At 39.5% G+C, this 14,423-nt stretch overlaps 1 protein-coding gene across 1 annotated transcript; it reads right to left on the bottom strand.

The window, feature by feature from the left end:
* Positions 1–11,693: 11,693 nt before the first annotated feature.
* LOC138893662 (uncharacterized) lies at positions 11,694–13,918 on the bottom strand. Its single transcript, XM_070178311.1, has 2 exons — positions 13,870–13,918; positions 11,694–12,502 (listed from the first exon to the last, which is right to left on the bottom strand). Exons 1-2 carry the CDS (start codon positions 13,916–13,918, stop codon positions 11,694–11,696), a joined length of 858 nt encoding a protein of 285 aa, XP_070034412.1.
* Between the last annotated feature and the right edge of the window lie 505 nt (positions 13,919–14,423).

Raw genomic sequence — 14,423 nt, forward strand, 5'->3', positions numbered from 1 at the left:
TTAATATTTTGAAAATCGGTTCACAAATCACAGTTGATTGTGCTATGAAACGGCTGATGTAATTGAGACGCCCCAAGAAACTCATCACATCTTTCTTGTTCTTCGGAGGTGGCAAATCTTGGATAGCCTTGACCTTTGACGGGTCTAGCTCAATTCCTCGGCGGCTGACGATGAACCCTAACAACTTTCCAGCAGGGAATCCAAAGGCACATTTTGTGGGATTTAGTTTCAGGTTGTATCTTCAAAGTCGATCAAAGAATTTCCTCAAATCTGCCATATGATTTGTAGTTCTCTTAGATTTGATGATGACGCCATCCACGTACACCTCTATCTCCTTGTGTATCATGTCGTGAAAAATGGTTGTCATGGCCCTCATATAGGTGGCTCCAGCATTCTTTAGGCCAAACTGCATCATTTTGTAACAATATACTCCCCACAGTGTAATAAAGGCTGTCTTTTCAGCATCCTCTTTATCCATCTAGATCTGATGATATCCCGCGAAGCAATCGACAAAAGAATTGGAGTTCATGCTTGGCACAGTTGTCAATCAGTATGTGTATATTGAGCAAAGGGAAATCATCTTTGGGACTTGCTTTGTTTAAATCCCGATAGTCGACACACACCCTGACCTTCCCATCTTTCTTTGGAACCGGCACAATGTTAGCCAACCAGGTCGGATATTCAACCACTCTGAGAACCTTGGCTTTGATTTGCTTGGTGACTTCCTCCTTTATTTTCACACTCATATCTGGTTTGAACTTCCTGAGCTTTTGCTTTACAGGTGGACACATAGGGTTGGTAGGTAGTTTATGAGCCACTATGGACGTGCTCAAACCGGTCATATCATCATAGGACCATGCAAAAATATCATCATACTCCTTCAAGAACTGGATGTATTCTTCTTTCTTTGACGGTGATAGGTGAATGCTTATACGCGTTTCCTTGACTATTTCGGAATCTCCCAAATTAACTGTTTTGGTCTCATCCAAATTGGACTTAGGCTTGTTTTCAAAGTTTTCCACTTCTCTGATAATTTCCTCGGTTATTATATCCTCTTCCAGATCCTTTGAATCACTATCCTTATGTTGCGTTATCTCATTACATGTCACAGGCGTAGGTTCATCGAGATAGGTAATAATAATGTTGTAGAGTAAAATGTAAAGAATAATAATAAATACTAAAATAACAATGCATTAGATAAATCTTGAAAATGTCAAACAAGTACGGCTCGATGACTCGAGCAATTATTTCAACACAAAATATGCTTAAAACAAAATATTGAAAATGTCATAAATGCCCATAAAATTGTGTTTCAAAAATAAATGATACTAATTGCCAGGCTACCCAGGAACTCGACGGACCCTTGATGGTGCAGCAGTCTAATTCTTGAGAACAACTCCCTTCTGCATTGTTTGAATAATAAGGCATTCCTCCTCCTCCTCCTCAACTATCGCACCGCAATCCATGTCTCCGTCATCCAGAAATAGATTCCTTATGCCAGCTAGAACTTCTTATTCTTCGGACTCCTACATCATGTCAGCTTGATGAAATGACTGGCTCAAATATGGTACTTATTGCTCTAGAGGGTAATAAGGACCACGCCATGGTGGCGACCAATTTTGATACTCGTACCAGGTGTATTCATACCCAAGTCCAAAAGTTGTGTCATGGCGCTGTAGCTGTATCGGTTTGGTGACCCCCTGGAGATTCTTAACGATACCCTTGCCAGGTTCATACCCTTTCCATGCCAATATGCCTTCTATCTTACTGCTCCACCATTTGTTCTTTTCAATTGCGTTGACGCGCTCGATGCGATGATATGTTTCTCCACCTAACTTCCTTCTATTCTCGATGACCGGAACAGTTTGATTAGTGTAAATGGGATTACTTCTGTCCCCATGGATGATCATTTCCTTATGGTTCCACTCAAACTTCACGACCTGATGTAGAGTAGAAGCTACAGCCCCAACGACATGTATCCAAGGTCGTCCCAATAATAGGTTGTAGGTAGCAGATATGTCCAATACTTGAAACTCAACATCAAACCAGGTTGGGCCCATCTGTAGACTGAGGTTGGTCTCCCCAATTGTGGCCCTTTGAGACCTATCAAATGCTTTCACATTCATACTTCCTGCTCATATCTCGTGCAGGCCTTTACCCAATCTTTTCAGAGTATTTAGTGGATATATGTTGAGACTCGAACCCCCATCTATCAGGACTCTGGCAATGAACTTGTCCTCAAACTGCACTGTGATATGCAGTCCCCTGTTGTGACTTAGTCCTTCTGGTGGCAGCTCGTCTTCATGAAAAGTGATCTTGTGGCTTTCCAACACTTGCCCTATCATATTGGCCATCTCTCCACTGGTGACGTTGTTGGGTACATAGGCTTTATTCAACACCTTCATCATGGCATTCCTATGTGCCTCAGAGTTTTGCAGTAGTGATAAAATGGATATCTGAGCAGGGGTTTTGTTCAGTTGATCAACCATAGAATACTCTCTTGCCTGCACCCTTCTCCAAAGATCATCTGGGCCAGTCTCAATGACATGCGGTTTAGAGGTGGCTTCTTTGATTGTTCCTCCCAAATACTCGAGTGTATAAATCCTACCAGTTCTGGTCATGCCTTGCGCTGCACCTGTTTCTTCCATTTTTGCCTTTCCTTTCCTTCTTGCATCCTCAACATAATCCCATGGTATAGCATTAGACTTAAAAGATGGCGTATGTGCTACAATCACGGTGAAGGGTGTTGTTACTTCAACCTCAAATGGAGTTGGTGCAGCTACCTCAACTTCAATTGGTGCCTGAGTCTGTACCATGATAAGTGTGAGAGTGAGTGGAGATGTTTCAGAATTATCCCTTTCTCGAATGAGTCCAATTGACCCCTCTGAGTCCCATTCTTCATCAGTCGCTATTACGTTTACCCCTCCACCCCTGTGATCTGGGAAAGGATTGTTACAGACGCTGGGTGCAACCTCATTTGCCTGTATGACTTTGGTGTCAATTAATGTCTGAATCTTATCCTTCAAAGTATGACATTCATCAATAGTATAACTTTTTATGCCTGAGTGATAGGAACATGTCTTATTTGGGTTAATCCACTGGGAAGAGTTTTCCATAGCAACAGCAGTAATGGGAGTGATATAACCGGCAACCTTCAGTCTCTCGTACAACTGGTCTATAGGTTCAGCAATTGGGGTGTATTGTCTTGGTGGTTTGCGGTCAAAACTTGGTCTAGGTTTTTGGTAGTTTTGGCGGGCTGGTGGTGAGTGGTAGTATGCTGGTTAGGTGTTATAGGTATGGTAAGTGGTAGTAGGTTGTTGGTATCTGAAAGGTGAAGGCTGATATGTGGGTGGAGGTGTTTGGTATGTACGAGGAGACATTGGACCTTGGGCTACCATCACCGCACCTACTTCTTTCTTCTTGGAGATACCTCTTGACTGTAAGGCTTTAATTGTGGCTTGGAGTGCTTCAAAATTTGTCACCATTCCGCTTTTGATCCCTTCTTCTATTCTTTCTCCCAATTTGATGATGTCAGAAAATTTATGATTTTCAATAACCATTAGTCTTTCATAGTATTGCGGATCCCGAGCTCTGACGAAGAACTTACTCATCTGTTCTTCTTCCAGTACTGGCCTTACTTTTGCATCTTCATACCTCCACCGAGTAGCATACTCGCAGAAAGTTTCTGTTAGCCTCTTCTTGAGATTGTGAACGTAGAAAACGTCTAGTGCGTTTTCTGTGTTAAACCTAAATCGATCCATGAAATCTGATGCCATGCTCACCCAATTAACCCATTTCTTTGGGTTCTGAATGATGTACCAAGCCAGGGCATCTCCGGTGAGGCTCCTCATGAATAGCTTCATGTGGATTCTGTCATCCCTTCCAACTCCTACAAGTTTGTCATAATATGTTCTCAAGTGCACCTTCGGATCACCAGTTCCGTCGAATATTTCGCACTTAGGATGTTTGTAACCCTCTGGTAGTTCTACATCTGGATGAATAAACACATCTTCATTATTCAAACCCTCAATGACTTTGCCCCCTTCGACACTTTGAACTCTGCCAGTAAGTTTCTTGAGTTCCTCCGCCATGTTCTTGATGAGCAGGTCCTTCTTGGCGGATTAGGGTATGTATAGGTTCTGTTGTGGGATGTGGGGTAAGGTTTCCACATATATGGGATTGCTTTGGTAGACTCCGGGAATCTGGGCGTAATGGTGGTCATTGATTGAGTTTTGCGGGTCAGGAATAGGTTGTGGTGCATTTTGAGGGGTGTGGTATATGGTTGTTTGTGGGTATTGAGTTGGGTGGTGATGGTGTTGTTGAGGAGTAGGCACCGGTGGAGGGTTTTGGTTTTGAGGAGGTGTGGCGTATTGATGTGGTGCGGAAGGATTTAGTGAATTTTGTGTGTTTTGGGGAGGTACCGGGTTTTGGGCATTTGTGTTTTGTCGATTAAGGTCGGGGACGTTTAGGGTGAGGGAAAGGTTTGCCAAGTTCCGAACCTGCTCAAGTTCCCCTTGTAGCTCCAATATTTTCTGTTCCAGACGTAGGACCAATTCATTCTGTGCTGGAGTATTCCGTCCGTCCGAGGTTTCAACGTTCTCTGCATTGTCCTTTCTGATACCGCTTAAATAGTCCATTTTTTCTTTTCCTTGCTTCTGCCTTTAGGATCAATTAGTGGAGGAGGAGGTGGAGGACCTCTGGATCTAGTGTGATATGCGGATGATGCCAGTATATACGAACCAACCTTGGGGAAGGGGAATAATCAAAAGAAAGTAAAACAAAAGGTAACCAAGTCAGTAAGGGATATTGAAAGAATGCTTGCAATATTGAACATGCTCTGCAAAATCATGTAACAGAATCGCGTCCTAATTTGGGGGGACCTCGTTGTGCCCGGAGTAGGCCTAAGCGACACATAGACTTGGAGAAAATTGATGCCAATAATTGTTTCATTTCATTAATGCGAAAATGAGTCAAATCCTTACTAAAACGACAATAATAAGAAAGTCAATAATGGCATTTGCCTTATTACATTCGAAATCCAAAACTAAGCTAGAAAGCAGTAAAGAACATCATTTCCTAATCTACTTGGTCCTAGAAGGACCTTCTCCATGCTTGGCCTTCTTGGATCCATCAATCAAGTTCCACAGGTCGCGCATGTCCAATAGTAGGTAAGCCCTTGCTAGGTACCCTCCCTCATTGCCTTCCGTATTCTGACAATCCGAGAGCTGCTTCCTCATCTTCCCTTAAAGTTCCATTAACCCTTGATCCAAATATTCCAATTTTTCTGTTGATTTAGTAGCAATTTCTTTCCATTCGCCGATGGCTTCCATATCCATTTTGTGATGTTCCAAATGTCTAGCTTCAGACTCGAAAACCCTCTTGCGCAGCATCCTATACTTAACTTATGCTTCAGCAACGTCATCTATAACCCTATTTTTTATATTAATCCATGGCTTGACATCTCCCGTTATATCATCTACCAACCATGATGGGTAGAAGTATACATGGTCGGCATGGTACCTGTCTGGATCGATAGTGTCTTTCTCTACAACGACCTTTTGATTCCACATATGCTTCGCCTCGAACTTGAACGTAATGATGTTCCCTTTAAAGTCTGCTTTATACTGGACTATGTTGGAAACTTGAGGTATAACCTGCTTTCTTCCCGCTTGCCTCATTAATCTTATATGAGAATAAGGATAGATTCATCTTAACCCGATCAGCACTAAATAAGTGGTTTCTCTTGACATGATAATGAAATCGCCGCTAGGGAACCATTCGAACATCCAATGTACCCTTTCGTCAGTCAAATTGCTGAAGAAACGCACCCAGCTCACAGCATTTTCAAGTTGCGCGAACCTATCTGGGATAAATGTCATTCGTTTTGGATGATGGTAGGCTATGTAGTCATTCAATGGTCGTCGCAGAAGTTCCTGACGACATTCATCTCTCTGGAAATGTTCTAATAACCAAACATGTAGCAACAGATTACAGCCCTCGAAATGAACATACCCCTGCTTGTATCGATCTAGAGCTCGGTATATTTCGGCCAAGATCATAGGGATGATAGTGTAAGTTTGTCCTTCAATTCCTTCCATTAGAGTCCTAGCGACCATGGCTAAGCGAGTGTGGATCCTCCCCCTTTTCATCGAAAATATCAGCAACCCCAAGAAACAGATAATGAACACAAAAACTTGGCGGTGTGTCCAACCCAAAGAAGTAATGGCAAGTTCATCACGGTGAAGGCGATATGACTTGCTATGCCCATAACGTTCATGAAGGAATTCAAATGGTATGTATGACTCCTTCAGACAGAGTAATTCATCATTTTTCTTGAAACCCATCATTTTCAAAAAACCGCGGGGAGTGCAATTTTCTGGTACTAATAAACTCGGACTATCCCGTGGCAGCCTAGCGAAGCCTCCTATTTCCTCTAAGAGAGGGATCATCTCTACATTACCAAAGTGAAAGACATCTCTTTTCTCATCCCAAAACATAGTGGCGACCTCAATCAATGCGTTATTTGGCCGAATGTCCAATAAGGAAGGTAAATTTTTGAGGACCCTTTTCATATAATTATGGTCACTAGGTGAGAGGTTCTTCCACCAATCAAGCAGAAAAGGTGGGATGTTTTGAACCATGCCGAACCTGGGGACTTCGTGCCTCATTTTCTGCAAAACAAATAGAGTTAGCCCTTTCCCCCTCCGGGTCTGACTATTTACACATTAATGATCAACATACCGGTGTGTTTTCTCCAAGTAATGCACATAACATGATGGTGTCCATTGGGATTATGGAAATCCCGTCGGGCTTTGGACAAGGCTTATCTTAGTGGATTATCATGTGGACAACGTTCTAACCCATACTAGGTTTGACATGATGCATGCACAATTGATATTGGAGCGAGATTTCTATAAGGGTCTAGACTGGTATTCTCAAGTGGACAACTTGAGAAGGAAAGGCACGGAACCATCGACTGCACCGTTAATCGACTAGTTTACCGCTAATAAGCCTTTACAATTTAAAGGGTAATTTTCGGAAGAGCGCGAACACTCATCAAGTGTCACTATGGTATTAGTTGGGCACGAGTGGAATATAATGTGGATCATGCTTTATGCAAAGATAATAATACATTGCCAAGTATTTAAATGATAAATATGTAAAAAGCGAAAAATACAGTATTAAGGTAAAACATAAAAGAGAGACAAAGGAAGAAGTTAGTCCGTGGATGATATGCGAGAATGTAATAAAGCAAACAATATAGTAGTCTTTAAACAAATGAAGAGCATTTAGAGAAAATAAGGGAGAATAGGGAAAGGGATGTGCATGTCGTAACAAATTTAAGAAAATAATGGTGGAGAAAGGAAGGGACGTACATGTTATAACAGGTTTAAACAAGTAAAGGTAAACGGGAAAGGGATGTGCATGTAATCAAAATTTAACAAATAAAGATGGAAAGGAATGTGCGTTTCATAACAAAGAAAACTAATCAACACAAACCAAGTTCATTATGGTAAGAACCTAAGTATCCCCAACAGAGTCGTCATGCTGTCGCGCCCCCTTTTTCTCGCGAAATCGTGTTTCGACATGTGACAACTCTTTTAAGGAGGTATTAAAAGAGGAGAGCCACCACCTAACGGTTTAAGGTACGTTATGGCACCTATTATGCAAATGACTCTGTTTGACTAGTCAACGCCACCAAAGATTGGGTAAGGGCTCAAGTTACCTCAAAGAGAAGGTGTTAGGCACTCCTCGAGGTCCACAATTGTGGGTCCCGGCTGAGCTTAAGATTATGTGGATTACGATTAAGCTAGGTGATCAAATAAACAAAGGGAGTTCAGAAGTCACAGAACTTTATTACAACATGATTAATACAGATCTTGGTGCGAATATAGGGATACAACTATTTAGATCTAATAATAACATATAAAGAAGAAGGGGGTCCTAAGTTTTTTAGCCTAAAGGATCACCCCGTGCAACATAAATAATACTTCATAACTCCTTCAAGATGGGGTATTACACATATTATTCAGCGAGCACAGACTATCATCTCCTGCTACCCGATTACTATGTTAATGTTGTTACCTAAAAGCGTTCTAATTCAATTATAGGTCGTACCCTATGCGTGCATTACATGTCCCATACCTATGGTCCAGGAGCTATTGGACCTTTATTTAGGGTGGTTCTAGACTTAAACTTAGGCTGCTCAAAATGATAAAACTAGGCAACATACAAAACACATTGGACTTCAAATATGGCAATAAAGGGGGGTTCAAGTTTGCCTCCGCACTTAAGCAATAAATGCACGCAAACACATATGCCAATCATGAATCTGCAGAATCCTATAGACATGCGTTCTAGGCGATCAAAGTATGCATGTAATTTCAGATACAGGATATAGCTTATAGACAGAATCATGCGGGTATTATAAGCTAATTATTGAGAGTTTTAAGTTACCAATCCTATATGTATGATGCCTAGGTGATCTACGTAGTTGGGTATAACAGAATCTGCTGGGAAGAGCCCCAGAATTATCCAGATTTTCCTAACTGTGACGATTGGGAACATTGTTTAAGTAGTCTATATTAACCAATTAACAAGAAATTATTTTCTATAGGCAGGATCTCTAACAATTGAAGATTAGAACTTGTTTTATCTATACTTAGTCCTATAAAGAAGATTTCTAGTGAACAATGTGATACAATAGCAATGAAGTGATCAAAATCCTGTAGGCATGATTTCTAGCGAATAACTGAAGTGAATTGAAGGAAAATTCATTAACACTTATTCCTATAGGCTGGTTTACTAGTAACACGTCGCAGTGAGAATAATGGCAACATTCATATTTGCTAGCAGATAGCGTGTGTGTGTACTTGTCCTAATGGCATGATTTCTAACAGTGCAACCAAGATTAAAGGCATATACATAGCAGGTTGGATAAGTCATGTGAATCCTATAGGCATGTTGGCTACCCTTTCACGCAAACTTTAGACATACATGTTTCTCATTCTTATCAATTCCCCAAGTGTTTATACAAAAGTTATTACAGGCTCAAATACGAGTAAAAATACAAATGTCACATAACAGCGATAAGAGGCCCACAGCAAGCCCAAATAAAATATATACCCAGTATTGCCTGGGCCTTCAATATCTCTTATACGGCATACCCAGGCATTCAACAAAGATCCACATTCAATACACGACTCAGGGATCCATAGAGGAGTCCAGAACTAGTTTACTCAACCATGGCACCAAGTGTTGCATCACTTGAACCAACCAATTCAGGTACACAACACATAATAGGGGGAAGTAGAGTGAATAGGAACAATTTTGAGATTGAGGGAGTGACTAAGGACAAGCCCTGGTGTGTCAGAGTTCACAAGGGTCTCAATTGGACCCCGAGCAATGCTCACACTAGGAAGGCCAATCATAGAACCTAGGTAGCCTTGGCTTTCAGCCGGCTAAGAATGAAGAGTTCAGAATAGCATAAGTTGCCAATGAAGAAAATGGACAGAAGTTAGGAGATACATTTATATCCTAAAGTAGACATAGCCAAATTGAGCATATAGAGTAATTAATCAAATAGGCCAGTAGGTTCAGCAGGACAACAAAGCACCACATAGATAGCCTCATATTGAAAGAAATTGGGGAAGAAACAGGTTTGCAAGATATACATAGATTATCATTCATGGCATTAAACCAATTGAGACCTAAGAGGTTCTGATTAAGCTAAGCATTCATCTTAGTATCATAATACAAACATGTTAATTCTCATCAGGAGGCAAGATTGCATTAGAACATGATAGGGAGCACACATTATGACTGTCCAAGCAATCACTGAAGGAACAGGGGATTAAGACATACTGGGGCATATTAGCAGGGAAGCAAGATCACAGTTGAGGGAAAAGGTCTTATAACATTAAAACACATTATGTATGCAAGACAAGCATCATAGAAATTCAGTACAGAGTGAAGAGTAAGCTCATGTTAAATAGCACATGTAGGTATTCTAGCATCGACACGGTAGACTATTTACCTAAAGAAGGTTCAGATTGTGCTAAGTATAGGTCTTGATCTTATGAAGCAGTCATGCTAATTTGGCAATAGGGCAGCATTTAGACATGAGAAAAGCAAATTATAACTACTGGTGACCATAGATGACTTGGAACAAAATTGCAAAGTATAGTGACCCATCCGTTAAGCGAAGAACAATAAAGAATATGTTTCCATAGAAAACCCAGGATCCCTAATGCGTCAAAGTTCCCAAGAGTTTCGATGAACTCATGGCAGTGCTCGCACCAAGAACGGGTTAAGTAACAAGATGCTAATGGCCTTGGCTTTCAGCCAGCCAATACAGAATACCAAGCAAGAGAGTAGCAAAAATCTCAAAATTTTAGTAAAGAAATCGATTTTTTCAAAAGTCTCCCCTCCAGAAGGGAAAATGAGTTGGTTTAAAATCGAACAAACACATAAGGAAACAGAGTAAATTAAGCAACAAACAAGGAAAGACAACATGCAAATCAATTTGAAATCGATTTAAGAGAGGAATCCGGTAAACCCTAGTTTTTTAGGAAAAGTGTAAATCAGCAAAAATCCAAACGAAATCAAACTCACACAGTGTAGAATCAGACGCGTGTAGACGAAATTCGGTCCAGATTTAAGAAATAGGACTCATTTGGACAGAATCGGAAAGATGGTACTTGCCATGTTTAGGCAAGTACCAAGTAATACCATAATCTTGCAAGTAACAACGAGATAACGCGTAAAAGGCAAATAAATTACAGAGGAAATCCATGATTTACTCAGATTTGGAGAAGATTGGGGAGGCGACTAGGGTTTCTAAAGAGAGAGGCGAGACAGAGAGAGTTTAGAGGCGGCGGGTAAAGGGAAAAATGGGTCTTTAGGGTTTAGGGTGAGGGGTAATATAAAACGGGTAGGTTAATTATGGGTCGTTGATCATTTGAGATCAACTGCCAGGATCACAAGGGAAACGGGGCGGGTTTTTTTAGACAGGTACCGTCCGAGTTTGAGGCTAAGGGTCATTTGGCTTTAGGCTGGGATGGACTGGACTAAGGTTTAGGTAGTTTTAGGCTACTAATGTAGTCCAAAATTGGTTAGAATGGGCTATTATTTAAATACCCAAAATTTTATCAAAATAATTTATAAAAAATGCTTAGTAAATAAATGAAAATATTATTTACGCACTGAAATGCTTAAACTAATAACTTAGTATTATAAAAAATATAAATATGCTATTTTGACACAACTAATATAAAATAAAAAAGCAATTGTGTATGAATATAGGTCATTATTGTAAAATTAGATAAATAGCTTTAAAATGCTAATATAATTATATGGAATGAAATAAAATATTTGAAACATATATTATAGGTGCAAAATAATAATTTTAGGTAACTAAGTCAACATAAAATAATTTAAAGGGATAATTACTAGATATTTATATAATTTAAATGCAAGAAAATTAATTTAAGAGCTCTAAAAATATGGAAAATTATAAGAAAAATACTTGTATATATTTGTAAACTAAATAATGATGCATAAATACTATTTTTAAGGCATGTATATATTTTGAAAAAATATGAGGGCAAAATTGGGTATCAACATGAGTAATCTAGATGACTTTGTTGAAAGCGAGAAGAAACAAGAGCAGTTGTCAATTTAATGTTCTACTGTCAAGAAGCATGCTTAAGTCCATAGAGTGACTTAAGCAACTTGCAAACTAGTGACTTGTTTGAGGAATCAGAAAAACCTTGAGGCGTAGTCATGTACACTTTCTCAGATAAATCCCCTTGCAAAAATGCATTGTAAACATCCATATGATGCACAGTCCAGTGCCTAGATGCTGCCAAGGATATAATACTTCTGACAGTGACCATCTTTACTATAAGAAAGAACGTTTCTTGATAATTCAATCCTTCCTTCTGATTATATCTCTTTGCAACAAGTCGAGATTTAAACCTCTCCACTTCGCCATTGGCCTTATATTTGATTTCGTAAACACACTTGCAACCTATAGCCTTCTTGTCTAGATGCTTTGATTTCTGCATGCATTGCTTCCACCCACATATTGTCTTTAGCAGTTTCATGGTAGGATTGTGGCTCCTCTGCCGCAGAAAAATTGAAAAGATAACTCTCATATTTGGAGAATAAACCCGCATAGTTGAGAACATCTGATAATGGATACTTTGTCTGCCCTTGTCAGGTCTAACATAATCCTTAAGCCACATGGGATGCCTTGAAACTATGGTAGATTTCCTAACATCCTCATGTGTGAGAGAGGATGTTGTGGAAATAGGTGCACCCTCAAACTCTGTTGAGTTTGTGTATGTAGTATGTGAGGAAGAATTAGAATGAACTTTATGCTCGACTGATCTACATGAAACATGAGCAACAATTGAAGCATCAGAAGCTTCTAGTGCAGAGATAAGTTGCACTACCTGCTCTGATGTGGAAACAATGCTAGTGGGAAATGAATTATCAACTACATTAGTTGATCAAGTGGAATGATCATCCATAAGAATGTTGTCAGAGCCATTTGATAAATTTTTTAAAGGAAATGCATTTTCATGAAAGATAACATCCCCGCTGATGAATAATTCAGCAGTCTCCGGATTTAACAGCTGATAACCCTTTTGATGAGGAGCATAACCAAGTAAGATATATTTCACAACTCTGGGAAGAAATTTATCTTATCTGGGCAGGTAAGTAGCAAACCACAAGCATCCAATGACTCTTATGTGAGATAAGGAAGGTGGATTATTATAAAGCATTTCATAGGGTGATTTATAACCAATAACAGAAGAGGGAACTCTATTGATTATATAAACTGTTGTCTCCACACAATGCCCCCAATATTGAGTTGGTATATGCCCCTGAAATTTGATAACTCTGATTGTTTTCAAAATGTGTCGATGCCTCCTTTCCACCACCCATTTTGCTGAGGAGTGTATAGACAAGAGCTTTGTGTACTATTCCATTATACTGAAATAACTCCTTGCAACTATTATTAAAAAACTCACTCTCATTATCTGACCTAACTATTTCAACTGATTTTTCAAATTGTGTCTTAACCATAATCAGGAAATTTTTTAGCAGGAAAACAACATCAGATTTAAATCTCATTAAGAACATCCAGGTTCACCTTGTACAATCATCAACCAAAGTAAAGAAATATCTCGTCCCATTGTGAGTAGAAACTCTGTAAGGACCCCAAACATCCACATGAATCAAGTGAAAACTATCAAGGCTCCTACTCTGACTTATTGAAAATGGCATCCTAGTTTGTCTAGCTAATGGACAACTACACATTTATTCAATTGAGGACTTGTACAACTCTTTAGGCTATTAATTCTCCTGAGTACCTGCATAGGCACATGTCCCATTCGTTTGTGCCACATAACTGCATTCTCTGTATTAACAACTGCAAAAGAGTTATGAATCTTCTATGTTTGATATGCCCCTGTCATGGAAAACATGTACAGGCCATCTTCTTCCTTACCAATCTTCTTCACCCTCCCAGACAAAAGATTTTGGAAGACACAGAAGGTAGGAAAGAAAGCCACAAAATAGTTCAATTTTTTTGTCACTTTAGAGACAGACACAAAAGATTGAACCTAAAGACTGGTACACAAAGAACATACTGAAGTACATCACCTCCACTGAGTTGACTGGTTCCTACATGTGTTACTGAGGCTGAGTCCCCTATAGGCAATTGCACATATCCTGCATTTCCTACTAATGTTCCATTATGTAATAGATCCTTATTACCAGTCATAAGATTTGTAGCCCCTATATCTATTATCCACTTAAAAATTTTGATGTAATGAACGCTATTACAAAAGTAGTTACCTGCCATATGTGTACTGGCATCACCTCCAATAGCAGTTCTGTCCAGCATTTGTAAGATCTGTGCAACATGTTCCTAAGTAAACAATTGGGCAGGCATCTGAGTAAGTGTTGTAGTAGTGTTCATGGGTATCTTGTTTCCCTCCAATTGAGATATATTTGGCTTTCGTTTGGCCTTGGAATCTGCCAGATAACCAATTAGCTGATAATATTTTTTCTTTAAGGGTGTGTTTGGTATGAAGGAAAATATTTTTTAATTTTTTTATGTTTGGTTGGCTTAAATATTTTGGAAAATATTTTCCTCATGAACTCATTTTCCTCCAATTGGAGGAAAATATTTTCCCTATGAAGAGAAGGGAAAATATTTTCCAAAACTCTTTTTCAACCATCCCCACCCTATTTTCAATCCCCACCAACCCACCCCATACCTCCACCCCAACCCTCGCCCCACCCCCACCTCCTCCTTTAAATGAAATATTATTAATATTACTTTCTTTTTATATTATAGATAGAGTATTTTTTTTTCATTTCAACAAATGAATATTTTATTTTTATGA

The sequence above is a fragment of the Nicotiana tomentosiformis genome, chromosome 6 (genome assembly GCF_000390325.3).
Source record: "Nicotiana tomentosiformis chromosome 6, ASM39032v3, whole genome shotgun sequence".
Taxonomy (NCBI): Eukaryota; Viridiplantae; Streptophyta; class Magnoliopsida; order Solanales; family Solanaceae; genus Nicotiana; species Nicotiana tomentosiformis.

What these genes read in the sequence shown, in the direction of transcription:
- LOC138893662 (XM_070178311.1), bottom strand. Translation starts at nt 13,918, where the DNA reads ATGCTGGACAGAACTGCTATTGGAGGTGATGCCAGTACACATATGGCA. An exon ending in TGCCAGTACACATATGGCAG is followed by an intron (nt 12,503 to 13,869) that starts GTAACTACTTTT and finishes CAACTAATGTAG; the next exon opens with TTGATAATTCATTTCCCACT.